At 31.2% G+C, this 27,556-nt stretch overlaps 2 protein-coding genes across 2 annotated transcripts; one reads left to right on the plus strand and one right to left on the minus strand.

The window, feature by feature from the left end:
* Positions 1-35: 35 nt before the first annotated feature.
* Positions 36-1,968, plus strand: LOC130893105 (N-alpha-acetyltransferase 38-B, NatC auxiliary subunit). Its single transcript, XM_057798903.1, has 2 exons — positions 36-226; positions 865-1,968. Exons 1-2 carry the CDS (start codon positions 74-76, stop codon positions 1,171-1,173), a joined length of 462 nt encoding a protein of 153 aa, XP_057654886.1. The 5' UTR covers positions 36-73; the 3' UTR covers positions 1,174-1,968.
* LOC130893103 (very long-chain-fatty-acid--CoA ligase bubblegum-like) lies at positions 1,678-26,793 on the minus strand. The gene is made up of 11 exons (XM_057798900.1): positions 26,590-26,793; positions 18,571-18,655; positions 15,757-15,964; positions 14,957-15,091; positions 12,741-12,936; positions 8,750-8,851; positions 7,048-7,448; positions 6,026-6,198; positions 4,771-5,034; positions 2,654-3,055; positions 1,678-2,043 (listed from the first exon to the last, which is right to left on the minus strand). The coding sequence occupies exons 2-11, from the start codon at positions 18,593-18,595 to the stop codon at positions 1,970-1,972; spliced, it is 1,980 nt and encodes a 659-aa protein (XP_057654883.1). The 5' UTR covers positions 18,596-18,655; positions 26,590-26,793; the 3' UTR covers positions 1,678-1,969.
* Between the last annotated feature and the right edge of the window lie 763 nt (positions 26,794-27,556).

The raw sequence follows: 27,556 nt of genomic DNA on the forward strand, positions 1-27,556 counted from the left end.
TTCACAGAAATAAATTCTGAGGTAGTGAGGTTGACAGCTTACCACCGAAAAAAGAAGAAGATCAAAGTTGTTTATGATAAATATTAAATTTCGGAATTTTAATAAAAGAAAAGAAACATTGCAAATAACCATGGAAGAAGATTCAACTGTTCAAAAATTCCCAATTGTAGTCGGATCCAAATTAGAAAAAAATACTGTAGAAATAGAAAAGACAAGTACGGCAGAGGTAAATATTGTCTATAACGTAGATATCTCATTCAAATTAAAATAATGTTTACTTATAAAAATGTAGTATCCCGAAATTATAAAATTTTAACAACACTTTGAATCAGTGAGGGGAAGATAGTTGATTATTTTAAAATGTTATAATACAATTACATTCCATTTTTGAATAAACTTCATTTAATTAAATAACTTGAAACCATAAATGTTTCTTCAAATTCTTATTTCTGAAACCCTTTTATATGTTTTTGTTATAACATCGTCTAGTTTTTAGTTCTCACCTTAGTTTTTAAAATAGGTAAAAAATTGCCGTTTTAACCAATTCAATTTATTATAATATAATAGTCGATTTTGTAATAAAAGCTATCTACTAATTTAACATTAGTTGTTGTGAAATCTGCCTAACAGTTTAAAAAACTTGTGGCACCTTCCTATTCCTTTTAGTGAATTATTTGGATCAGATATTACAATAAACAGTTGCTCATACATACCTAACATAATTATCAACAAATGAGATAGTGATTTTCTGTATAGATTTAAGAGTGAAATAATAGTCTCCCACAAATATATTATTGATTAAGCAATTTCATCAAAATCCCATTCTTACCTATCTGTATCACAGACATAAATTATATTTTGTAGGAACCTTCTGGAGTGTCACTTCTCAGATCTTGGTTAAACAAATCTTTTAAAGTAGAAATGACTGATGGAAGAGTACTGGTTGGAATATTTTTGTGTACAGATAGAGATGCTAATATAATTTTAGGTTCTTGTTCTGAGTATTTACCTTCTGAACACAAGAGTAAAACTATAAACGAAGAACCTAGAATGCTGGGGCTAGTTATGATACCAGGGAAACACATTGTCAGTTTGCACATAGATAGTAGTGATTACGACTGTGGACAGAAGGATCCTCTTACTAAAGATATTAATAATGAAGATGTTATGTAATTTTAACTTTGATTCATTTATTCAATATACACTGTTTCATGAGTCTCTCTAAGATAGGTGCCAGCTATGAAAATCAAACCATACTGGGTTTTACAGCTCCTTATGTTTTTTTTCCAAAATTTTGGTGGAAATTAGAAATTCAAAACTTCAGTTTTGTGTATTAATTTATAACTTTAAAATTTTTCTCTGTTCATAGATCTTAACTAGTTGTTTATTTTTATTAATAAGCAGTTTATCAGGGATTTGTCGTTGGCACAAATATATTTCACAAAGTTTCCATACCAATAATCTATTTTTATGTTGAAAAGCCAGAAAAATACTAAACCTCAAACCTTAGTAACCTGCCTAACAAACATTCAAATCTTAGTCAGGTTAACTGGATCATAATTATCATCTTTAAATACAGATTTTTTACACTTAGTTTGATTTTTTAACATTTTTTCCACTACTATTATAGTTGCCCTGAAAGCAAACATGGGACTAGGTCAATAAAATAATTTAACATCATACTCAAAATATTTTATTAATAAACCTGAATGAAACGAGATTTAGGAGGTATGGGTTTGGTAACCATACATTTAATAAAATAAGAACAACTTTATAATTTACATAGTAAATTTTTTTCATTCGTGCACTCCAATATTTTGTAACTTTTGTGAAGATATTTTTTGTTTTATTTATACAAAATCTGTTTTTGTGAAAATCCATAATTTGCATTATAATATACATTATAATTGAAAGTGAGTTCAACTTATTGAATTGAGTGTATATTAATTTATTAAACAAAATAAGAAATTTATGAGTACATTTTTTCAATAATGTCTGCATATTTTTGTTCAACAATTCTTCGTTTCACTTTCATTGTTGGACCTGAAAACAAAAATATTTCATTGTTAGGCAAAAAAAAACACTACTAAAAAGTAAGCTAATACAAAAAACGTAATTGTTACAATTAGAAAAATTTCAGTGTCTTATTCAGGTTTAAGCATAGATCTTTTAACCCCAAGTACTGCAACAGAAATATTCATTCAGGCAAAATTGAAATTATAGGTTTATTCTGAGTAGCTGCACTGGCAGAACTAATTCACGAAGTGTGCCCTAAAGCGTTCTTTATAGCAGAACCAGTAGCAGTGCAAGAGAACTAGCTCCATTGCTCTCTGTACTATATTGTTCTTTGTATCCGATCGAACTAATTCTATACACTCATGAACTGGCCTGCACTGATCCAGTTTATACAGTCCTATACATAACCTATAAAATTTAATGTCATTCATAATCAATAAATATTCAGCTTCATTTATAACTACCTAGCATAAAAAAAAATATCGTCACTCATAAACTAATCAATCAATATTCAACATCATTCACAACAACATATAACCTTGTCCTCCCAGTGCGTTTCAATATCTCATTAATTTCGTTAAATTTGACACTGTATAAATAATGGTAAACAATAATTGTGAATCAATATCAAACTTACCCAACTCTCCAGTAGGAACAGAAAAATCGGCCGGAAGCACTGCAACCTTCTTGATAGTTTGTGCATTAGAAGTAGCATTCTTATTGACTCTTTCTATACCTCGCATCAACTCGTCCATCAATCTCTTATCCGGACCAGCCGCTAAAACTTCTTTTACTGTTTCGGCAGGACATTCCAAACTTTGTAACCATTGTTTAACTCCAGAAGTCAAATTGCCGAGCGGTACACCAGTGTCGGGATCTACTTCAGTCTTTAAGCTAACTAAGATTGATAAAAATTTGCGTTTATCTCCTATCAAAAAGGCATTACTTATATGAGGTAATTCACTTTTCACTTGTTGTTCAATAGGTACTGGAGGGATATTTTCACCTCCGGCAGTTACCAATAGCTCTTTTATTCTACCTGAAAATCGAAAAGTAACCTAATAAATAAGTTTATTTTCTACTAGAAACTATTGAAATAATTTAGTCTTGTTATGAGCTACACCTCAGAAACAAGGTAAGTAGGACATTGATAGTTATGCAAATATTCAAGTGGTGGACAAATGAAAGCAAAAAAGTTAGTTTAAGTCAAATAAAGATAATGAAGCTACAACTCTGATGTTATAGTCACTATATTTGTTGCCCCTACACTAATAAAAGATAATAATATCATTTAGGATTTCTTGTATTCTTATTTAAATATAACAAATAATTTTTAATGTTTTCTTTTCATTTTTAAGACAATTTCAAAATTTAAAATGTTAAAAATAAATACAACCAATGATTAAAAATTATTTGAATTTATATAAGATATAACACATGATAAAAACTGCGTTCTAATACAAAAATCGGGGTAAACCCATGTACTGTCATCTAACCGTCCAATTAGCCTGAAACCCATAAATTCCGAAGACTATCTTTTCAATACCCTCTTCAAAGAAAGTTGTCGCCAATGTATTCTAACCGTTTAGTAACAATAGAGTACAAAACAAACCTTGAAATTTTTGAAAATTCCGTAGACAAAGCAGTAATGGTGAATCTGCGGTTTTCTTTAACCATTCTGTCAACTTGAACCAGGTCATCTGAAACGACAGATTCATGTCCTTGACCTCCATCATCATGTACATCATTACGGCCATCTTTAAACTTTCGACACCATTCACGCACAATACAGTTTTCCCCATACACACGACTCATTCTTCGATGGATTTCTACAGGGCATAGTGCTCACATTTGGCGGGAGCATCAATAATGGAAAACATGTTTACATGGCTGTTGCACAACGCCGACTAATGCCTGCATGTCAACAATGGTGGAGTGCGCCTACAGCACATGCCCGCGTAGTGTCTGCAGGGAAAGATCAGGTGGGAAAAAAATGGCCTTTGTATATATAAAAAAAAAATTGATCTAAAAATCGATAAGATAAATTGGTTGATAGTAAGAAGATCTAACTTAATTCTTGAAAACAAACTCCTAGTAGCCAAAACTATCATCAAACCAATACTGTTGTATGGAATGGATATATGGCGATATATTAACAAATTAAGTATAATACAAAAAAAGTCTGTCAACACTTCAATATATGCTCATTAAAAGACACCCTAATATGTATCGAAACAAACTCTTGGGATACCATTTGTGAAAGATGTCATCAAAACCCGAACTAAATACGCTGTTTACACTACTCAGTTTACCGTCATTCTCTGAAGATGATTACTTGGTTATCCAAACAGAGTAATTGTGAGTGTTGGTGTAGTGGTAGTGTTCAATATGAATATCATCAACAGTTCCAGAAATTTTAATTTAGTCAAAATCTGAAGTACAAAACACCCCAACAGAATAGAAAATCACCCAAATGTCCCACTACTTGAATAAAAAAATACTAGATTATAAAAGTGACCAGCTTAATGGAAGGGTAGATAGAAAAGTTTGGGTGGTTTTAGGGATCAAAATTCCCCTTAAATTTTTAACTATTCTATGGATAAGGAAACCATTTTCCTTACAACATGTTCTTATTTCTCAATTATTTAAGCAATACCTAATATATGTTTTATGAAAGTCAGTTGGCCAAAGACTTGTAATGAGTTTTAAAGGATATCTCAGATAGTGTTCAAATTTCAATAACATGTAGCTTACCAGTAATGTATATGAAACCTTTGTCGTCTATTCTACCCAAATCGCCTGTATGTAACCATCCTTCTTCATCTATAGTTTCAGCTGTCTTCTGTGGTTCATCCAAGTATCCCATGAATACATGTCTTCCAAACAAACATATTTCACCCTGACCGTCTTCAACATTGAATAATTTTGTTTTCATGCCAGGAATAGTCATACCTATAGATTCGAAATTTGTAGCACCTTCAATTCCAATAGTGTGACCCCCACTAGCTTCAGACATACCTGAAATTTAAATTTTGTCGTTTGATAAGAAAAATACGATTTTATGACTTGGAAGAAATTTTATTGTTTCCGAAGACTGTCGAAATATGCTGCATTGCTACTAACCTAACCTCTTCGTTCGATGGAAATCATTTTCCACGCATGAACTTTTGGGTGATGTGGGTACAGTAAAAACTCGGAGAAAGCCAGGTTTAGCGAAAAGATTGGTTGTTGCAACATTCCATACTTTAGTTGACAGATTTCAGTTTTTTAAACTGTGTGTGTGATCTGGATAGAAAATGATTCTTTCCTAGTTCACCAAGGTTTACATGTAGTTGTTACAAAAGATTACTATAATACTCTGTGTTTATTTTTTCACTAGAGTGGAGATAATTTACAAGTGAAATTCGCTTTATACCCCAAAAAAATAATGCTCGAACCACTCCTTAAAATATTTTTTTATCCTGCATTATAGACTCATCTACAGTTATAAAATACCGCAAAAAATTCTTGTTATCTTTCCTAAAACGTTCGAAATGTGTGTTTTTGTTCTAGTAGTAGCGAATGTAGCACTTATTTTGCACAAATCTTTCTGTAACCCAAGACTTCAGACAAAATATTTTTCAAACTACCGAAGCTGAAATGTCTAGTGCTCCTATTAAATATGTCTCGGTTAATTGATTATCTTATCATATCCTTTATCTTTCCTATGTATTATTGCGTCCATGCACATCTTTCTAATGTTCGAATAGAATGTTAGGAGTGAATCTGTTTTTGTGCTGCACCTTTCAAAGCTAAGAACTTTATTACAGTAGGATATTGCAAGCTTTTCTATTATTTCAAAATATTGTTGCTGCTTCAACTTTAAACAACGAACGAATTGACAGATCTATATGAAATCACTTGCGTCTTATAGGACCATTTCGAAAAAATAAAATTACGCCATTTAATATTGAATAATGGAACTATTGCGCATGCTGCGGTTATGATATAATAAAGTCTAATTACTTACCAAAACATTCCATTATTGGAATGTCTATGCTGTGAAAATATCTCTTGATATCCGTGGACAAAGGAGCTGCGGCACTAACAAAATAAGTGCACTTGGACAGACCTAGCGCCTCTTTAACTTTACTAAAAATCAGATTTTTGGCTAATGCATATCCCCAAGTATATGACTTGATTCTGAAAAATAATTCTCACATTATTTAGATTATTATCTTACTAGTCCAACAGGTCTAGGTGCTTTGTCTTTCGAGTTCATTGTTTTCTAAAATATAGGCAATAATATTCATTATTATTGTCGTGATGTGTGTTAAAAAACATGATTTTGTTAATTCTATTTTTGTCAAGCAATAATTGGAGCACGAATTAACTTTAATAAAGGAATTGTCCAGTAATAGATTGAGAGATTCGTTTGTTTTTATATGAATATTATCGTTTGTTGGATAATTCCACCTGCGTCAGTCGTATCTCACATGTGGAAAAATATTATATGAAGTGTGGAAATTGAGTGACAGGATTGATTTTTTGAATTCGTTTTATTCGAATAGATTTACAATTGAATTTTGTTTCCTTCAAGGTGATACCCTTGGGAAGCTACGCAGCATTGGAACGATTCTTCCACATCTCATAGCAGTGTTGAAACGCAGCTATTGGGGTAGCTGGTCAATTATAACCATTTAATGTGTTCCACTGCCCTAAAATTACGTCCCTCCAGATAAAGTTCCACTTTAGGAAACAGGATTCGCGTCTTATAAGTAAGGAGGTTAGGTGTCACATAAATATTTTTAGTGACCAAAAACTCGATTATTCAATTCTGATGAATATTGGCGTCACTCAAAATCAATTGTTTTTAAATTTTGGCGACATTTGTTCTTTCAATTGGAATTTGAATCACGGAAACACCTGGATTCTTGAAAAAACACTTCGTTGGCATTCTGAAGCTTTGTGAAAATTCAAAATCATACTAAACATTATGAGGGCCATCTTTGTTTGCGTACTGAAATATCACGGATTCAAGTAGGTACTTACCCGTTCATACTATCGATGTGATGTTGTAGGGCCTGTTTCTTTGCCCATCCCGATATATATTTCCGTACAGTTCCGTTTTTTGCAGCGATTTGCATCATTTTTTCATATATTTTTTCATAAACTCTAGGTACTCCTAAAAATTTGGTTGGTTCAACTTCCTGTAGCGTATTGATGAGCGATCCTTTAAGTGCATCCTTATCGGCAAAATATATAGTCCCCGCTATCGTCATCATAATGTATATGTCAACTATTTGAGCAGCCACGTGACTTAGAGGAAGATAACTAACCACACGTTCGCCACTACCGGCAACGATTCCTAGACGTTCGAGCAAAGCTAAGGCATTCCATGTCATGTTGTCGTGGCTTAGCATAACACCTTTTGGGTTACCCACGGTACCAGACTACAACAAAATAATATGACTATAAACATATGAAAATATAAATCTTCATTATTGTCGTCTTGTCTGTATATTAATATGAATGAATGAATACAGATAGCTGGGTTGGTAGTCCCCTCTGATAGAAAAAACTATCGGCAAGGAGGTGCCGCGATTGCTTAATGCTGATCAAACTTATGAACATCATTAGACCCCAGAAATAAAAATACAGTCGGAGCAATAGACTTTCTCTGAAGAAAGTACTCCCAAGATAGTAAAAATCTTTTTCGGTCATGATCTTATCGGTCGATGTAGTCTTTATTCATTATTTATTGAAGGGGAATAATAACTACAATATTATGCCATATGCTATTGTTGCAGAAAAATAAGCAGAACTGTCTTAATTGAAAAATTAGTCAGTGTCTTATGATACCTATAGCAATTCAAAGATAAAATCCAAAGATTGTTGATTCCAAAATGTGATGTAAAAATGAGTGACAATCTCTAGTGCAATAATAGCGCTAATTTCTTAACCTCCCACCTGAACAGTGGAGCACTAAAATTAAACTATTCCGATTGACTAGTCCATTAGTCATCTTCTGGTCATAAAAGTTTTTGTTATATTCGTATGTGACAAAAATATCAAACTTATAATTTTTAGATATTAATCGTTTGTTTCGGAATTTCTAAATATAGATACAATTTTTTTTAATATTCATATTGTTTGGAGTTGATGATTACATAAAGCCTCATTTTACAATGTATAGAATATTTAATGAAAAGTATTATTTTTTGAATTTTAATTGTCAAAGATCGGATCGAAATAGAATGTGGGGAATAAATTTGATGTATTATAAAATGTAGAGGAAAACCTACAAGAGACCTACCGATAATTCTGTGAGAAAAAATATTTGTATTGAGAATGAATGAATAGAGAGAAAGGCGGGTACTCGGTACTTCTTAAACAGAACTCACAATGCATCAATGTCTTGATAGGCCCCAGTTCTACATATTATTAGACACTATCCTATACATAACGATAAGTGACAATAGATCATAAAGAAGTATTCAAATAGAAGAGAAAGTTGAGAAAATTTAGTGTCAAATTCTGTGAATTATTATGGAATGTTATCAAAATAATGCTCGATGTTGATTAATATAATGCTTTGGTAATAACCAGCAAATTAGTTAGACTGTTCATAAGTATTTACAATCTTAGTGTAATCAATAATTTTATAAATAAACTTTTTCTCCTGTATATATTTATAATTTTTCATTGTTTTCTAGTAACGTATTTTAGAATAATATTCAATAAATATACTTACCGTGTACACCAATGTACAGCATTTATTACTTGCGACTTTTTTCAGGGCCGAATTTAAGTCATCGTCCGCTTGTTGAGCACCAATTTCCATCAGTCTCTTCCACTATACATAAAACAGCTTTATAAATAAATACGGAATAATAATAAAAGAAAGTAATAATAAATACATTTGTTGAAGTACTTCATGTACAACTACCACATATTCTACGGATTAGTGATAACAGTTCTTATTCTCGTCAATTGAATAATACTGACCATTCGATAAGAGTATTATTTAACGGTCATGTCAAAAGACACATCAAATTAAATCATAATGCATCATTTTGGAGCAGGTGGGTGGTGCATAACCAAGGTTGGTGGAGGATAGGTTGGTAGCTTGGATATTACAGACGAAATGGTGAAGCCCTCAAGTCATTTGTTGAAAACGGTGGAGAGAGATTCGTTGGAAGAATTTTAGGAGGAGGGTTTGTTGGAGTAGGCCCCGATATAGGAATTGCTCCTCTACAGGGCTGAAGACGGTCGAGAAAATAAGCATTGATTACATTTCATTGGTACGATTTGTGATTAACACTTACTTTATATCTACTTATTTAGTTGATGGTGTTTTAAATTTATTTATTGATGAAATATATTAATAATCTTTTGCCTTATTTGTTACATTAGTCACTTCAGTGAAATATTTCTACAATACTAATTAAGTATAAATTTCTTTTTATATATACAATTAAACAGATTGTTTGCCGTGTCAAGAGAATTTTAACAAAGTTGTAGAAAATATTTCACTGCGACCATTCCATGTCAAATCAAACTATTTTCAAATTATCAGAATGTTACATGTATCATACAAAAAGTTCACATAAATAGGTAGGATGCAATGGGCAAAAACTGTTGTGTTATTAAAACTGAAAGTTCCTGAACTTTACACAGTCGATTTTTTGTTCATTAGCAACAATTTATGTGAGCGGGGGGTAGTGATTTCACAGCTGTTAAAAAAAAAGGATAGTGGAAATCAACCGCACTTGCAGAAAGTTACATCGATTTCAACATAAACAACAAGTTATAATGATGGAGATAGTTACGAAGGTAATTAAGAAAACTAACCATACAGAGTGTTAACAATATCACGAGTACTTATAATTTGACGGTTAAGGAAAATCCACCTGTAACTTTAACTGACCTCTAACTGAATAATTGTAATAGATAATATTACTAATTACTACTCATTACTATTTGCATGTTGAAAAAAATTAATAATAAGTTGTTTTTTCCTGATAGTTGTAGATACCGATTAATTGATATATCTGTTAAAAATCTCCTTTTTATCAATTAATGTCATGCTATACTATGAAGAATAATGACAGTTCAGTGGAATGACTCAATCCTTGTGTGACATTTTCTAAATAGTATATTTATTTATGAATGTCTTTGTATGGAATATGGAATTTTATTTTATTTGAAACATAAAATATTTTGAATTAACAAATGTTTTCGCTGAAATACTTCTCAATTGTTAAAATTAAAATAAACATTATGATACAATTAAAACAATTTAACAGTAATAAAGAGCTCTACTTGTCCTTTTTCATTTATTCAAATCGTTATTTTATCACCACATACAACACATAATAAATTCTTCAAATACTGATAAAATTCTTTGATTACATAGGGTATGTTATCAGTTCAATGTTACTGAAATTTCTTTATAAATTTCAGTTTAGTGACTCACATAAAAATATTGAATCAGTATTTAATAATATATTATTATAATAAATTAACTGGAGGAAACATATGAAGAGATAGAAATAAACCATATAAAAATAATATAGTACGGGTAAAATACTTAATTAACCCGAAAAATAACTCGAAAACTAAGAAAAATTTGAAAAAAACTGCCCGAACAAAAAATGTTGAACACAAAATTTTCTACAAAAAAGGTCTCCAGTTATTTTTTCGTTGGAGCCACTATTTCTGAGTAAATCTCCCTCAACGCCGAAAGCCGGAGCATCCGCTCCCGAATTCAAGCCAATTTACGTTCCAGGCGCACATGGGAACTGCTCTAACTCTTGGAAAACTACTTCGTTTTCAAATAATCAAAATGCATCATGATTGCTAAGACCTCTATTTTTTACTCGGGCATAATTTTCGCGATCATCTTCGTTCTCGGTTGATTATTATTTCAATATTCACAGACTTGTTAAGAGTCTATTTAAGAAAAATGTTGGTACTCATTTTGTGCTCCACAGCTTTGGCTCCGGCACTGTTTTCGAATTCTAAGTAGTTTTCGAGATTCAAAATATTTTTGAGCGTTCAAACTCATTTTATAATGGAAATTTTGAGGTTATGAAAAAATTTAAACCTTTTTTGTACAAAATGTTGTGCTCCACATTTTTTGTCCCGGCAGTTTGTGTCGAAATCCTTATAGTTTTCGAATTATCCGCAATTCAAAATGTTTTTGAGTACATGAACTCATTTTAAGGTGAAAATTTTGATCAGAAAGCAATCTGCAGAGAATTTTTTTTTACTCAATGTGCTTGGACATCACAAAAAAGATGAAAATTACATAAAAGACTATTAGAAAACTGTTATAATACATAAATTATGTTTGTAACTTTGAAGAGTTTGACTTTTCTTGATTTCCGAGGAGCAATTGAGTGTTTCCTCAAAGTTAGGTGTCAGATTAAACTGCTGTTATGTGGGAGAGTATTTTCTGCAGCAAGTGATAATGTACTGAACGTCATCATTTTTACAAACAGTACGACTCTCCAAACACATCAAATAACTGTAACCTTCGTGTAATCTTCTTATTGGATGGATGTTGTGTAGTGCTGTCGTACTGTTGATCCATATATCACGTCAAAACAGTGGATGAGGTTTTGAATTCAGTCTTTTATTATCAAGTTGAACTAAGATTTATGAAAGATTGTTGGAAGTTACATTGGCGTGGTGCAGATACGTTTCCAGTGATTCCAGTGTGGGATGGAAGCCAGATCAGAGAGACTGTCATATCATGAGCATTCGAATTGAAAAAGATAATAAGAAGATTATTACTATAAGGTGAGCTACAATAAAAGACCTAATTATAAAGAAAATAGTGGTAGAGATGATGGACAACAGAACGGAATGACTGCTGAATATTTATGTAGAACGAAAAATTGCAATGTGGAAGCAATATAATATACATAGAGTAGAAAAATGTTCGTTATACTAGCTGCGGAAAAATATCATATACCCAATCCAAAATTTGCTAAAGAATGCGAATAGACAATATAATTTATTGAATACGAATATCATATTGACAGAAAATATATTTAATAATGAATAGGTTGTGTTCAAAGATGTTAAGAGAAGAAAAATGATAGTATTAGAAGACTTATGACTTTAAAAGACAGATTCGATGAGAGGTATGGATCTCAGAATGTCAATGTCATCTGCTTATCCCCCGGAAAAAGTCTTATAGACTGTGTTCACATTGGGCATTTTTATGTCCTTTCCTTTTAATTTCATTGATCATCCATTCAGGCTAGAAATGAGCAACGAAATAGCGAATTTAGCGCTGTCAAATTTTTTAAAATGCAACACAATGAATGAAAATAGCAATCAACATTGCTAATTTTCTAAATTTTTTTTCTTTTATGGAAATAGATGTTTCATAATAATTTGAATAACAATCATTCACAAATTGTAGGTATTTTCAATGAATTAACCGAATTTTGAACTAATGATAATTAGAAGAGAAAAAGTTAGACTGAGATGATATAAATCAAATATCAGAGTATATAGAAAACAATAGATTAACTCAACGATTTAGATGATTTTCTAAAGCAAGGAACTCATTATTATCATATATGATTTTCAAAATAAAGCAACAATCGGCAAGTACAGTTTTTTTTTAACTTTTGTTTGTCTTTGAATTTTTGCCTGTATAATACATATATTCGACAACGATCGAAGCTTTATTATATATAGCACGTTATCATTTCAATGTCACTTACACTTATCACGTCAGGATGTGTGATTTCTCCACTGTATTGTACTATTGCTTTCAATTTTGGAAGCTGCGATCTAACTTCCAATATTTTGGCTAATTGCTTTTCATCTTCTACAACTATTATGTTAGCTTTGCTGTTATCTGCACAGTAGTGGCAGGCTTTAGGTGAATTGGTGGTATAAATTCCTACTGCCACACCTCTAAAAACAAAAGAAATTATATCAAGAAAATAAGATGTAAAAGTCATATATATACACTTTAGATTACTCGGAAAGTATATTAGAAAGAGTACACCTTGGTGTTTAATTTTGCCACATTCCCACTACGAAAACGCTCATAATCTAGCTGTCAAGGACTTCGTTCTTTAACTTTTTACTTTTTAGACTTTTTCGTATTGATTTGTCTTCGTAATTATATTAATCAATAGATCATCTATATGAATATCAAAATAAAAATTTATTTTTAATAAATAGTTTTTATATCTCAAATATATTTATCAGCCATCAATTAAGTTATTCGTATTTGCACTAAAAATTTTCTACTACTTTAAACACACGAGTGCGTAAAGAGTTCCAATTTGTATGTAGTTATAAACAGTCTTATAAAAATGTAGGTAGGTATAATTAACGTATATTAGACCTGAGTTTTTCTTTAAATCAGAGATTAAAACAAATTGAATTCAGTAAAGTACGTATGTAATAATTATTATTAAATAATTAATGGGTTTATGTCAATACACATGTACATCTTTCCAAGTTCGTGGAAGACTTCATATCCATTTATATCTGACTCGTTTTCAAGGCGATTTTTCGAAATTTTTAACCTTTGCATTTTTCCGAATATCGAGGCGTTGATCTACTATTATTTTATATTTCCAATACTCTCTTTGTCTAATTGTTTTATTAGCTTGAGTGGCCTTTAACAAAAAAATTGCTGTTTCATTTCTACACACTACACCGATTTATAGAAATATGCCTAATATCTAAATTCATTAAGTTTTCTTTTCCAAATTTCTTTGCATTTTTTTGTGCCGGTGAAGTTTTCGAATAGAACTTCATAAGTTTTTTCTATGAACAATTTAATTAGCTATGCTTTATCAACTATTTCTTTTTAACAGCGAGGTATATTATCCAGGTTCCTCTTAATTAGGAATAAAGTAAAAGATAAATTATATAAACAAATAAAAAAGTTCTTTATAGACACACTTTTGAGTGTGTATAAAAACGTATTATTAAGGTCTCCGCAGTGTAGTGGCTACAGTACGAGGTTCACATGCGGCAGGTCCCAAGTTCAATTAGCACTGATGCCATTTTTTATTTTTCTGCTTACATATTAATAATTATTTTAAGGTGGCATTTATACATGCTAAAGAGAAGAGTTAACAAATTTAATAACACAAATTCGTATGTCCTTTTGTTAATTTGCTCTAATTTTGACTAAAATTGGTTGAAATATTGAATATCCTTTTGTTTTTATTAATTTTATTTGAACAATACACATCTCAAAATAGAATCAGAGATTCAATCAACTTGTGAACACAGTAATAGATGAGGCTACGTGTATCATTCACATATTTAATTACAACAAAAATGTTCAAAATAAATATATAATATATTTTATAAGGAAAATTACCATTAAAATTGTGTATTTTGATAAAATTTTTGCTACTAGAAAAAATATTGTATGCAATTCGTGTGTAAAGCTCTTTTTTCGACTCATGTGAATGTCGCATTCGCCTGCAGATCATGACAATATTCACATTCGTCGAAAAGAAGGCTTCTTTACACACTTGTTACATAAATAACTATGTATGTTTTGACTTTAATAACTTACTCTAGTATTTTTTATTTATGGATAGTTTTAGAGCAATTTAAAATTTTTAATATAAAGCCCCTTTACACTATACAGTGGAATTAACGCACTCTTTGAAGCTCCATGTGTGGTTTTCTAGTAGTTGCTTGTTGAACTTCTCAGTGGTTTTTAGAATAATAATGTCCAAGCTAAAAAGCTTTTAACATGTACCAAATTATACGGATAGCAGTTGAGGTGATTGTTCAAAAAGAGAACTTTCAGTTACCTTTGCACATGTTCAAGAACTTTGTTAACGATTTCTATAAATAATACTCATGCATATTTCTTATTTAAAGTCTTTTAATAATTTTTAATACCATTTATATACAATTTTAAAATATCCAATGCAAAGAAAATTAAAAAACTTACCCTGCAAATATAGCCGCTAGATGTGAATAAAACCATTCTGGACTATTAAAACCCAAAATGCATACTGAATGTCCTGGTTCCAAACCCAATTGTAAGAAAGCTTTAGCACAAGTCCGGACGTTTTCAAGGTATTGTCTACAAATAAATGGATGGTATAATTTATACTATCATTGGAGTAAGAAAATGAATAGTTTTATATTCGTTGCGTTGTAAGTTACGAGCATTAGTATCTTGATGTTTCCTACATACTTTGAAATTACCCACTCGATCAGATGTGCCCCAATCTGGTTTCATTAAAAAAAAATAATGCTAAGATGTTTTTAGACCACCAAAGCCATGTATTAATTCACTCAAGAAGCGGACCACATAATGTTGTGCTAAACATTCATCCAATGCAAAAATAGATTCAAAATGTTGTTGAAGTTTTTTTCTGATTTGTGAAATCTCAGGTCACGCAGAAGTCGGTTATCATATATATAATACAAGCAGGACCGCTGATCCGGACTACAGATTCTGGGGAATAGAGAAGAGAGCTTCGATACACATCCACTACAACTGCCAACACACAGAAAAATCCTAATGGAAGATTCCTGCTTCCCAAGAAAAGCGCCTGGAGAATTATACAATTCTGGTGTACCTCTATAGGCTAGGGCGTGGACAACCAAGGGGACTGGAAACGGATTACCCAGTCAATTAGAACCAACAACGTCTTTCCATTTTGAATAATAATGATAGTTGCACTGAGACAGAAAAGATAATAAATGAATTAAACTAGTAGTAAGATAAACTAAACAACTCACTTATAAGTAACATTTTCCCACTTTCCATTATCTTTATAAGCCAGTGCTATTTTATCCGGATATTCTGAAGCTGTTCTCATGAGAAGACCTGGTGCTGAGATGGGTTTGATCGTTTCAATAGCTTTACCGTTTTCTGGAATTCTTAGTTTAACTACGCCGTTTAGATCAGTACAAATATGTTCATCGCAAGGTATAATTTGATCCGGACCTGAAAACATATGCATATTATAATGACAAGCACGCAAGTATTCTGTACTATAGAAATAATCTGAACTTTAAAGCAACCGTAAATTTTACAAATATTTAATTTGTTCGAAAAAAAGGCAGGGTCGGTCGCAATTTTACCCACAACGAACCCCGAGGCAGCATCCACCTAAACTGCACAAAGAGAATATATGTAAACATACATATTAAGAAATCAGAAATATTTAAATTTTGCAAGTTCTAGTATGGCCACTCTTTGGCAGTCTTTCACTATGTCTCGATTACGTTTCTTACGTTAAACTTTGGTATCAACACATAAAAAAATACAAAATGTTCTCCAAATGTATGGGTGCCTCTTGGACCTGTGGCTATAGCACCTCCAAGCTCCTAGCTTAATCCGGCCCTGGTTAAAATTGCGTAATGTTTATGTGTAATGAAAAATGGAAATGTGTATAGGCAAAACTTGAGGAATTTCTTGAAAAATTATGACAAATTGGAAGAAACTATTACCTACTGATTTAATGGCCCAACAGCAAAGTTCTATGTTGATGAGATCTAGAAGCCTGTGCTATACAAATGTTGATATAAAAATGGTGTCTACGCTCATATTATAATTATCATCATGACATTCGCATAGAAAACAATTGAGAGGTAATACAGGTGTTAGCTTGATTTCTAGCCTTGTACATAGTGAGGAAAATCTAAGAAATATGATCATCGGTTATAAATATAATAGAAGGGAAGGATACTATCGAAAGATAAAATTTAGAATATGTACACTACCGGTCAAAAGTTTTTGCCCTTTTTTATCGGTGACTGCTACAAGTAGAAACTTGCAAGTACCGGCTGATTTGCTTATCATTATTCAAGTGTGAATTATTTCTTCGGTGTTTATGATTGTAGTTTAGTCCTAGTTAGCTCTGTGAGATGAGAGTACATCAGGTAAAAGAGTATACCTGCAGGACGCTGACTGTCAATATATAATGTCCGCTTGTCCGCGAAGTTTTGCAAGACAAGGGAAGACGATAGGTCACTAGAGCACCATCCACACTCTCGCACTCGCAAAGAAACCGTCGATTCTTATAGTACATATGCGGAAAGAGCTTGGCATCTTTCTATGTCTACATCTCGAAATACAAGCCGTAATTTCAAAAATCCAAAAAAATGAGTCTAAAAAAATAATTTGTTTGCTTCCCAATCGTGTTAATCATTTACAGAAGAAATTTGGTTTCAGCATTATGATGCTACTAGGTTCAAACAATATCTAAACACTGTAATTCCGTAGAGATGAGTGGCCGTCAAAGTTACGGGACCCTTCTCCACTGAATTTTTTTCATTGTGATTATTTGAAGTCAATAGTTTTTAAGGATTTACTTCAAACTCTCCAAGTACTAAAACATCTAATCAGAACCACAGTACAAAATATAATGAATGAAAGGACTTAAACAGATTAGAATACTGCTAGGTAATCGTATGTTTTCACTTTGAACAGCTGAGTAAGAAAATGTTGAATTTTTAATCAGTTTTCATTTTGTAATCAATATATATTTAACCTAACAATTGAATTTGAATTGAATTGATTACGTATAATGCATTTAAAATATCACGCGATTATGTCATATCTCAAACAATGTATCATAAATATAAAATCTAGACACATTATTACATAATATACGAAAAATATTATTCAACAAAATTTTGCATAAAAATTTTAATCAAACTGCTTTTCCGATTCTGAATATTGGGCATTAGCCGCCTCTGGAGTTCGGTGTTTACTGTTTACTTTAACTGCATTTGTACCGTTAAACTTAGCTCATAGATGTACGTAATTAGTTACTTAACTTTTATGTTATTCCAATGTATCGTTTGGAAGTTATGTCTAATGTTAAGTTTTTACTTAGAAAAATTAAGGTGTGAGGAAATTTTATTCGAACTTTATTTTGACCAAAATACCAAATTTTACTATCATTGCAAATTTTAAATAGTACATTTATGTTGTTCACTGAACAGAATTTAGCATTATTATTTCCATAATTCTTATCCTAAAATAAAATTTGTTGATCAGCCTTTATTTGGTATCAATCGCATGTTAAACTAGCATTTGTAATACGATTTTAACATTTAGATATAGATTTCAAATTAATTTAAATTCTTACAAATTTATTCTAACGTCAAAAAATTAATTATTGTACGAGATATTTTGTATCGCTATAATCAACAAAATCTACTACGTCACTGATAAAATCATACGATGTTGGATATTTGTTGAAAGTTCATTTTAACACGTGGTCATGCTATTAATACGATCAGTAAACAGGTATGCCGCTAAAATTTCATAGGTTATGAAATATATTTTTGTTCAAAATTTTATTGTAAAAGTGATTTATCTCTAAAGGTAAAATAATTTTTGATAAAATTTATATTTCCGTTATAAAAAATCAAATTATACAACAGCATTTATTATCGTAATCAGTAATAAATAATTCAACAAACTGTTGTTACATTAAAATGAGCAGTTCTATGGAAATTTCTCCAAAAATAAAGATGTTGAATGTGACCTAGTAAACGAATGTATACCTACATAACCTTAATGTAACTTAGATTACTTACCATCGATGTAAGTTGCTTCTGCCATTTCGATTTCTTATAACTTAAAAACCAGCCGTTTTATTTCACATTCGATACTCGTACACACCTAGAACAAGTAAAAAACTATTTTTAACGTCGATATTCACGAACGCAACAAACGTTTATGGCAAACAGAATACATTTACATCTCCCAAGAGTACCGCAAACCAAAGTTTAATCAAGTACGCGCGATGGTATACGTCGCAGCTGAATAGAATTTTTTGACTTCTTGGTACTGGTTTAAAATACCTGACTCACTTCGCTGTTAAACGTACTCGAGAGGGTCAAGGTATAATATAAATACATATATATTTTCTTATTTCTTAGACCTATTTTTGTTTTTTAAATTGTCTCAATTTTAGGTCTCTTCTGATTTAAAATTAGTTTTATTATTTATTTATAAAATTTGACGTTTGTGTTTGTGGAGTTTTGGTAAACCATATATTTTAGGGGATATGGCATTGTGAATTTTTAATTTTTTTGCAACTGACGGCGAAATAAAAAGTTGTTGTTCCCGAGGTCGAGTTAGATCATTATTTTGTTTTTGATAAAAATTCGCAGGGTTTTGTTTAATGTTTTTATTAGTTGTCTCATCATTCTATTTATACTTATAATAATTGATTTTATTGTGACAGGATGACATGAAGTCTAAATATCTTGAGGGTCAAGTTGGTTTCGTATACTATTTTGTTTTTATGTTATTGTTAATTTTATATAATGTGACATCAAGACAATTACTTTCATTATTTTTTTCGTTGTCGATTGGAAAAAGTTGCTACTCTCAAATATCTGGGACCGATAATAGATGAGTTTTTAAATTGGCAAATGCATATCAATGATATAATAAATAAAGTAAATCTGCAAAATCTGTAGAAATTATCTATCTCTTGAGAGTGATAAGCAAATATACTCAGCTGTGGGAAAAATAATTTCAATAAAATGCCAATCATGCAAAATAAATTTTTCAAAATTTTGTTTAATTATGAGTATCTCACACCAACAAATGTTTTACATGAAGAGTTGGAGATACCTAATTAGAATCTTTATTGCACCTTGAACTTATAAACTTGTTTATAAAATATTGAATAACCTGCAAAAATCAAAAAACATATAACAATAATCCTGTTCAGCTCGCATCCAAAATCTTTAATAGTTTAAGTAATGAAATTAAATTAATTAGCTCTTATGAAATCTTTATTAGAAAATGTTCTTAAATACTTAGTAGATTCTGTGAAAATCTAGAAATACGTTATGTTATAAAGTGCGTAGTGCGGCAACTTAGACTCTTTACTCTTTAAGTTATTTAAGTCTTGAGGTTAGAGCTTTAAGCACTGATTTGAGATTCAAACAATTGTTAATAATTTTGTAAAGTGTTTAATTAATGAATATAGTTGTTTCAAAAAACAAAAATTGAAGTTTTCTATGATAAAAATTGAATTTGTTATTTATATCTTCAATTTGAATTTTGGTACGGCAGTATGGAATCATCTACATAACGGAAAAAGAGTGTAATATTTATATCAAGTTTGCTTAAGACAGTTTCCTCAAGATCTTCCATTACTAATTGTGCTTGTGTGTGTTGTAAGTGTGAGTTCGGTAGCTTTTATAAATTCGTTTTGAGGTATTTTTGTATGTCCAATGTTGTAATAAAAAATACTTTTGAATTATTGAAAAAAGATCCTAATGATTAGAGCCAAAAAACGAGGGACCGCGAAAGCATAAAATTACCATTTATAATTATATCATCGTTGTTAATGTTAATAGAAGACATTTATTTATTGAGAAAAAATGATTTTTCTCTCATTGGTCTATTATCTAATTATTCATGAATAAATGAATTCTTTAGTGTTTTTATTTTTTTTAATCTCTGTAGATTAGAATATTAATTTATTGTAGTAAATTATTATAAACACAATATTGAAAATTTTATGGTACGTATACACGAAGCGGAAAAATGTTCCGACAATTATTTGAACATGTTTTTAGTTTATAACGATAACGAAAGTTTTGTTAATTAAAAATCGTCTGTCTTGATAAAAAATTGACACAATTCCAAGTGGACTAAATTCTATAAAGTGTTGAATTTCCAGGAATTAGAAGTTCTTTCCTTCTTCTCAAGGATCTTTTTTTTTCAATTACAAAATAATTATAATTTAGGAGCTATGGGCAGAACACACTATTTTTTGAATGTGTTGAATAGTTTATAACTTTTGAAACTCATAGGTCCCCCAGAGTAATAGTGATAATATGAAAAATAAATTACGTAAATAGTAAAAAAATCAATAAATATTACACCTTTGGAATTCCTAAAAAACTGTAGCTATGACCTTGTTTGCTTTCTGTAAAGTATGCAAAGTACCCACCCGGGGGTACAAAATATTTTACACACTTTAGATTTACTTAATTAACTATATCACGTACTTTTATTCTATGGTCTCTACTATATATACAGCATGCTTTTTATTCAACAGAGTCTCAGAGTAAATAACTGCCTCGAACTTTCAGTATTATCCGTGAATAGTCACTAATGAAAGTAGAAAACGATTCATAAATAATTCCACGGAATAGAGCACTCTTCAGGTCATTTTTCGCCTTTTTTATTTGTTTTTCGACGTAAGAAAATACTTTATAGCAGTAATTGAATTAAAAGAAAAATATATTGGTTTAGTTCACAATACTGAATCAGTTTTCGTGAATATACGATAAAACCACCAGATGTTACTATAATCAGAATTAACATTTTGTGTACTTGGGCTTAATTCGGGCTATTAGCTTATCTTGAACGTATTAGAAATATCAGAATCGTATCTACCCATTTTTCAACATTGTTACAATTAATACCTCAAGATTTGTGAGCGCTTCTAACTATAGTTATTCAGCAATGTTAACCAATTAATACAACTTATTTCTTGTTTTTTTTTCAAATATGCAATAAAGTGGAAGTGTATCCACATTTCCAGCAAAAATATTTTTGTAATCATTAGCTAACAATCAGCTCTCATCTGAATTTGACCAACTATCTTGTACCATATCGTTTAAATTTCTGTTATAAATCTTAGGTAAGTTAATGATAATTTAATAAGAATTTGCACCAAACAGGTTCCATATCGCTCATCAACGTCCTAGGTAAAGTCTTTGACGTTTGATGAATGACAGAAACTAGGATTTTTGTACCGAACAATTCTAACCTTGCAATTCAGATTCAGGCCCGAAAATTCAAGCCACAACGTCATCACCAATCTTCATAGTATCGTTTATCAAGCTGTATCTCTTCCAAGAAGAAAAAATTCTCTCAGCTGAGCAGTTACTAGCAAATAGAGTGTTTCTAAATTCATGCCACAAAGTTCAGGTGGTGTTTGCTCGTGCGAAATTAAGATGGGTCTTTCCGATAACAAAATTTCCTCAACCCGCCCCTTACCCTTAAAAAGAGGTGACCAAAATTGAGTTTTCATTTTTTTTATAAAATTTCAGTGAAGCTAGAAACTTGAAATTCTGTAATTTTCGTGCACTCGCAACGGACTAACTTCAAGTACGTTTTCAATATTTCTGTTACATTATACTTACGGGGGTGAAAATAACAACCCTTACTCTATTTCATATCAAAACTTTCCTCCAGATGAAGTTTCATGAAATAAAATTATAACTTCAAATCCTCAATTTTATTTAAAAATGTTTTCTCTCATTTTTGACAATTTCAAAAAACAATAGTGCCTATGTGTCATGAATTCCATAAACAGAAATCACAAAAGTTTAAGCACCAGAGTGCATGAACCCAATGTTTTTTCTATTATTGAGTGCAATATCTTCTAGTAATTCAGGGAAAGAATTTCCTAGAAAACTGGTGTAACGTTCCATTTAATGGCTGAGGCAGAAAATTTGGCCCAATTAAATCATTCCCCACAATAATACCAATCTAAACGTTCTTTGAAAAAATATTTGGAAAATATTGCTCTTCAATCTCATGGGGATTCTCGTCTGCCAATACCTGATTATTGTGAAAATTTATGGTTAGTTAGTTGTGGATTGTAAATAAGGATTTTGGGATTTTTCTGGATGCAAACCTTAACATAAAGTTAATATCAATAATATTGTTGCATTTCGTGATAAAAAAGCCTTGAAAATGTGTTTATTATGTCAAGAATTAATTAGAGAATGAACGAAAAATAAATACAGTAAATGAAGTATCATTAAATACGATAAAAATATAGATTTAGGAATAAAATTGTTGTTTATAATGGAATGCGAAAAGTAATCAATGCCTTGCAGGTAATTAATAAACAACAATTAATTAACGGACTTTCGTACTTCTATATCAAAATTAACTTTAGACTTTGTTCGATTATGTAACTTTAAATTGAATCTAACATATTAGGTAATATACAAAGCGGTTTAACGGAGATTAATTACATGTTTTCTACGATAATTTTATTGTTAGTTTTGAAAATTGTTTCCATTATTCGATAATTAATAAGAGAAAAATTCGAGTGCCAATTACAAAAATTTTTTGGTTGAAAAACTATTGAAGAAACCGAGAATGAAGATGATAAATAACTAAATAGTAAAAACCAAGAATTCACTACACCTAAAGAGATAATGAAAATAAAAAAATAGTATTATTCTCTAGAAGGTCTCGGGATTCACTTAATAGCATGAAAAATAGTATAAGAGTTACCAAGAAACTTATGAAATTCAGTATTGAACTACTAGTACTAATGCTAGCCAAACCAGGAAAACCTGTGCTTAAAGTAGAATCCTACCGATCAATATGATAAACATTATTTGAAAAGATACTATCAATAGGAAAATAAACAACAATTAATATAAAAAAAGTTATTCCACCTCATTAGACATTCCACAGAAAATTAAGTACATTCTCTAAATAACATAATAGAGAGATCTCTTGAAGATAACAACATTTGTTCAGCTGCTTTTTGGACATTGCAAAAGCATTTGCAATTTGAGCACTACATCTGGATAGTAAACTAAAGTGACAGGAAATAAAAAAGAAAGCATAGAAGCTGAAATATAAAATGATATTGAAGAATAAAGTACAAATACAAAAACTCAATATGGTATGAACTCATGGTTTACAATTATGGGATTTTACTAGTGAAAATATTGATGCTTGCCTCTAGATTGTCCAAAACCAAATATTGAGGAATATAGTTAATATCTTGTGTTATATGTACCATTAAGACCTACACCGGGCACTCTATATAAAAACAGTCAAAAAAGAAATAAAGAACAGTGATGAATATCACGAATAACGACTCCACAAGCATATAAACAATGAAATGTTGGAACTTCTAGATAATCTAAGGAAGGATACCGTAAATAGTCATTGAAAATGTAATTAAAATGTTAATGTCAACGTCTGACCCTAAATACTAAAAATTAAATACTTTTTAGAAACACAAGTGCAAACAGCAGTTATTTTATTTCAAATTACAATACCTGGCTATTAAATAAGTGGTTACGAAAAAGGGTTTTATTATAAAAATTATTCTACATTCGAATGTTCCCCTTCAATATACTCCCCTCCCCTCGCCACACACCTTTCCATACGTTTTTCCAATTGATCGAAGCAGTGTTGGAAGTCTTCTTTGGTTAGTGCCTTTAGTAGCTCTGCCTTTTTTGCTCTTTGCGCTTCGATCAACACACTGGGTCTTTTTGAAAGTAGATATTTTTCTAACCTTTCAAGGAAATCTGAGCAGACCCGTTGACGCCAGAGCTTTTGGTTAAAAATCAGATTTTTTGGCACCAACTTTGCACAGACTTTTATCATGTGTAATTCCTCGTGTAAAATTTTTCTAACCGTTTCTTTATCGGCGTTTACAGCATCGGCAATCATCCGGATGCTTATTCGACGATCTGCACGCACAATTTGGGTCACTGTTTCCGGAGTTGAAACAGTCTAAGGGTAACCGGGGAAATGATCATTTTCAGTGCTCTCTCGGCACTCATTGAAGCGCTTACACCACTTAAAAACACGCGCATGAGATTGATACGCTGTTCCTGTTTTTCGTCACACATGGTTTCCGGCACGAGAAAAAAACATGTGCGCTTCAAACCTCTACTGCACAAATATCATAATAGTAACGGAAACGTTTTGGGAACGTGCTTAGACAAGATATCTAGATACTCAACGCACTACTCGTTTTTTACCCCACTCGTCTAGGGCGCCCTCTAGGCGTGCAGTCTCGTTATTTAATAACCAGACTTCATATATCGGTTAGATGTGTATTTGGAACAATTTTCTGGTTCTCTCCTAAATATGAATGATTAAAGTTATTCTTTTTATAGAATGATCTTTATAATAGCAAAAAATATTTTTTAAAAACCTTTCAATGCTTCTCTTACCTGATTAAGAAAACTTCATTCTGAAGCACTGAAATAACTGATTCGGAAGGGATACTTATTAACTATTCACATTTAGCTAAGATTTTTTGTTTACTTCTCATAACTCAAACTAGCACTTGTACATAATACCTTCCATTAGGATTTTAAGAGATTAACTTTTTATTTTTGATCAGCTACATTCTTAATTCGGAACACTGTGCGGTGAGTCTTTCTTGTAAATAAAAGCTATTTCGAAATTCAACGTAATAAAAAATTGAACACATCTGCAGAATTTCAATTAAAAAATTCTGCACATATGGACTTGTCAGACCCTGGATTGTGATTGTAGCTAATCTGTAAGATAATATGTGTCAGTTTATTTTATAAAACTAATATTGTTTATATTTGTGAAATTGCACGCATTACGTAATTTAGAATATTATATTTTCATTCTAATTTTGCACAAAAAAATGTGATAAAATTTGTTAAAAGGTCGATTCCAGTTCAAATACAGAATAAATTACTTCAATCAAGTATATCATAATATTGAAAATATGTGTTATATGAAGGAAACCGATTAATTTTATTTCACTGTGAATTTCGTTGATTCAAACAATATTTGAAGGAATTTACTAAAGTTTCCATCTCTCATCAGTGATAACTTAACTACGAGGTTTGCTTCAGATCAAATCCTATGGAATATTTTCCCATTTCTCACAATAATTCTCTCCGGTATAGGTCTACTATATGAGTACTTATGTTGTTTTTCCCTTTGGATTCCATTTAGGGTTGGAGGCAGATATTACAATGCTCATGGCAATACTGAAGGTTTGCCTTATTAGATCCATTTAGAGCCATTTTTCCTAATAAGTCTCGAATCTCTCCAGTATAAGTCTACCAAATGTTTCAATCCAAATTTAGGGACTAGACTGATCTTTTGAAATAGTTCTATGAATAGACCTTGTTGTCTTTGGGAATCCACTTAGGGCTAGAGACAGATATTACACTTTTCATAGCAATACTGGAACGCACATACTGGTAAAGGTGGTTGAATTTTTTCTAATATCCCGAATAACATACCTTCAGATCAGTTTTCAATTAAATGAAGAGGAAAACTCAAGAGGACTCACGTTTGGTAATAGAGAAGCTACAGGAATATTTTTATTGACCAAATACCTGCGGGACAATGTGTATGGTCATCAAAGAAACAGTCAGGATGCATAAGAACTTTGCTTATTATTACTAAAGAAAGTTTCTTCCTCTGATGTTTTTCTATTTCTGCGAAAGATTTTATGAAACCATTTAGCTCAGATATTTCTCATCGCCAATTGATTAGTCAAATGAACGGTAGTGTAACTCAAATTCAACTATCCCCCGATCATTCTGAACATTTGGAAGCATTAATTGATAAAAAATTGAGGTTTCGAGTTAACTTCAGCTTTTTTCTTCGTAGCTTTAATGAAGACTGAAGGTAAGTCGAAACGTCAATTTTTTATCAATCTTTCAAAAATTATTGAAAAAAACTAATTTTAAAACAGAAGAGATCTAAAATAAATAACATTTAGAAGCACTTATATATCAAAAGGTCTAAATTAATATATGTATGTATCCATAAAATAATTAAAATTATAAAAAAAAGTTTGTTTTCTTCCATACACTCACCGTTTGGCGTTTTCAAAAAATGGTCTTGTGATTGCGATGCGACGTGGTCGACGGAACGAAACAGAATTACGAGAATTTGTTATCAGAATTTGATTAAAATTATCCGAGATATGACCTGGAACTTAACTAAGAGATGTTAAAATAGAATGTACATAAGATGGGGTCAGAAGCATCGTGATGTTGCGTGTTTGCTTTATTTTCTATAAAAAAAACTGTAAGACGATTAAGTTATAGAATAACAGATAAATTTATTTTCGTCGTAATAATGAATTGGTTACGTTTTCTTCTTATTCTAATGAACAGAAAATACGGTAAAAGTTCAAAATGACAAAGAATTCTGCCGCTTTCAGCATCGTCCCATTGTAAAATAACAATTTGTATCACAATAGACCATATACTATGATATAGTTTTCAAATTATAGATGGAAAGTATGAGAGCTCTTAAGAATTAGTAAAATTCTCTTTTGTTTGCGTACAACAATCGAAAATTTAATATCAGGATTCCTTTCCTTTCCCAAACTGATTTTGACTCGTAATCCAATATGCGCAAATGCTAACTCAAATACGCTTACTTGATTTCGCGCTTTCATGTAAGTATTTTCGCGGGTCTGCTGCGGGTCTATCCTTCTCCGACAACCAATAATCGAAAATCGACAATCAACAATAGTTCCTAACGACAAATATTCCGCCACACAATAAAGGATTTATCCCCGAGCATAAATAGATTTTGACTCGCAATATGAATAAAGATGCGCATGCTCGTTGTTTGTTGACCTCAAATTACAAAAATTGACGTGAATGGACGTCAAAAGGCATCAATAAACATCACATAACAATCGATCTGAATCGGTTTAATGGATGAGAATCGTCAGGAAGTGACAAAAATTGACGCCAATCGACATCAATCGACGTCAATGGACATAAAAAAATATCATTCAACATCAAGTGACCATCGCCCTAATCAGCT

This window comes from Diorhabda carinulata, chromosome 4, assembly GCF_026250575.1.
Source record: "Diorhabda carinulata isolate Delta chromosome 4, icDioCari1.1, whole genome shotgun sequence".
In the NCBI taxonomy this organism is placed as follows: Eukaryota; Metazoa; Arthropoda; class Insecta; order Coleoptera; family Chrysomelidae; genus Diorhabda; species Diorhabda carinulata.

Bases quoted from the DNA above. Each gene is read 5' to 3' on its own strand.
- LOC130893105 (XM_057798903.1), top strand. From the start codon at position 74: ATGATAAATATTAAATTTCGGAATTTTAATAAAAGAAAAGAAACATTG. The intron at 227-864 runs GTAAATATTGTC...TATATTTTGTAG, and splicing joins AAAAGACAAGTACGGCAGAG to GAACCTTCTGGAGTGTCACT.
- LOC130893103 (XM_057798900.1), bottom strand. From the start codon at position 18,595: ATGGCAGAAGCAACTTACATCGATG. The intron at 8,852-12,740 runs GTAAGTGACATT...TTTTATGTATAG, and splicing joins CACATCCTGACGTGATAAGT to TGGAAGAGACTGATGGAAAT. The intron at 7,449-8,749 runs GTAAGTATATTT...ATTTTGTTGTAG, and splicing joins GCTGTACATTGGTGTACACG to TCTGGTACCGTGGGTAACCC.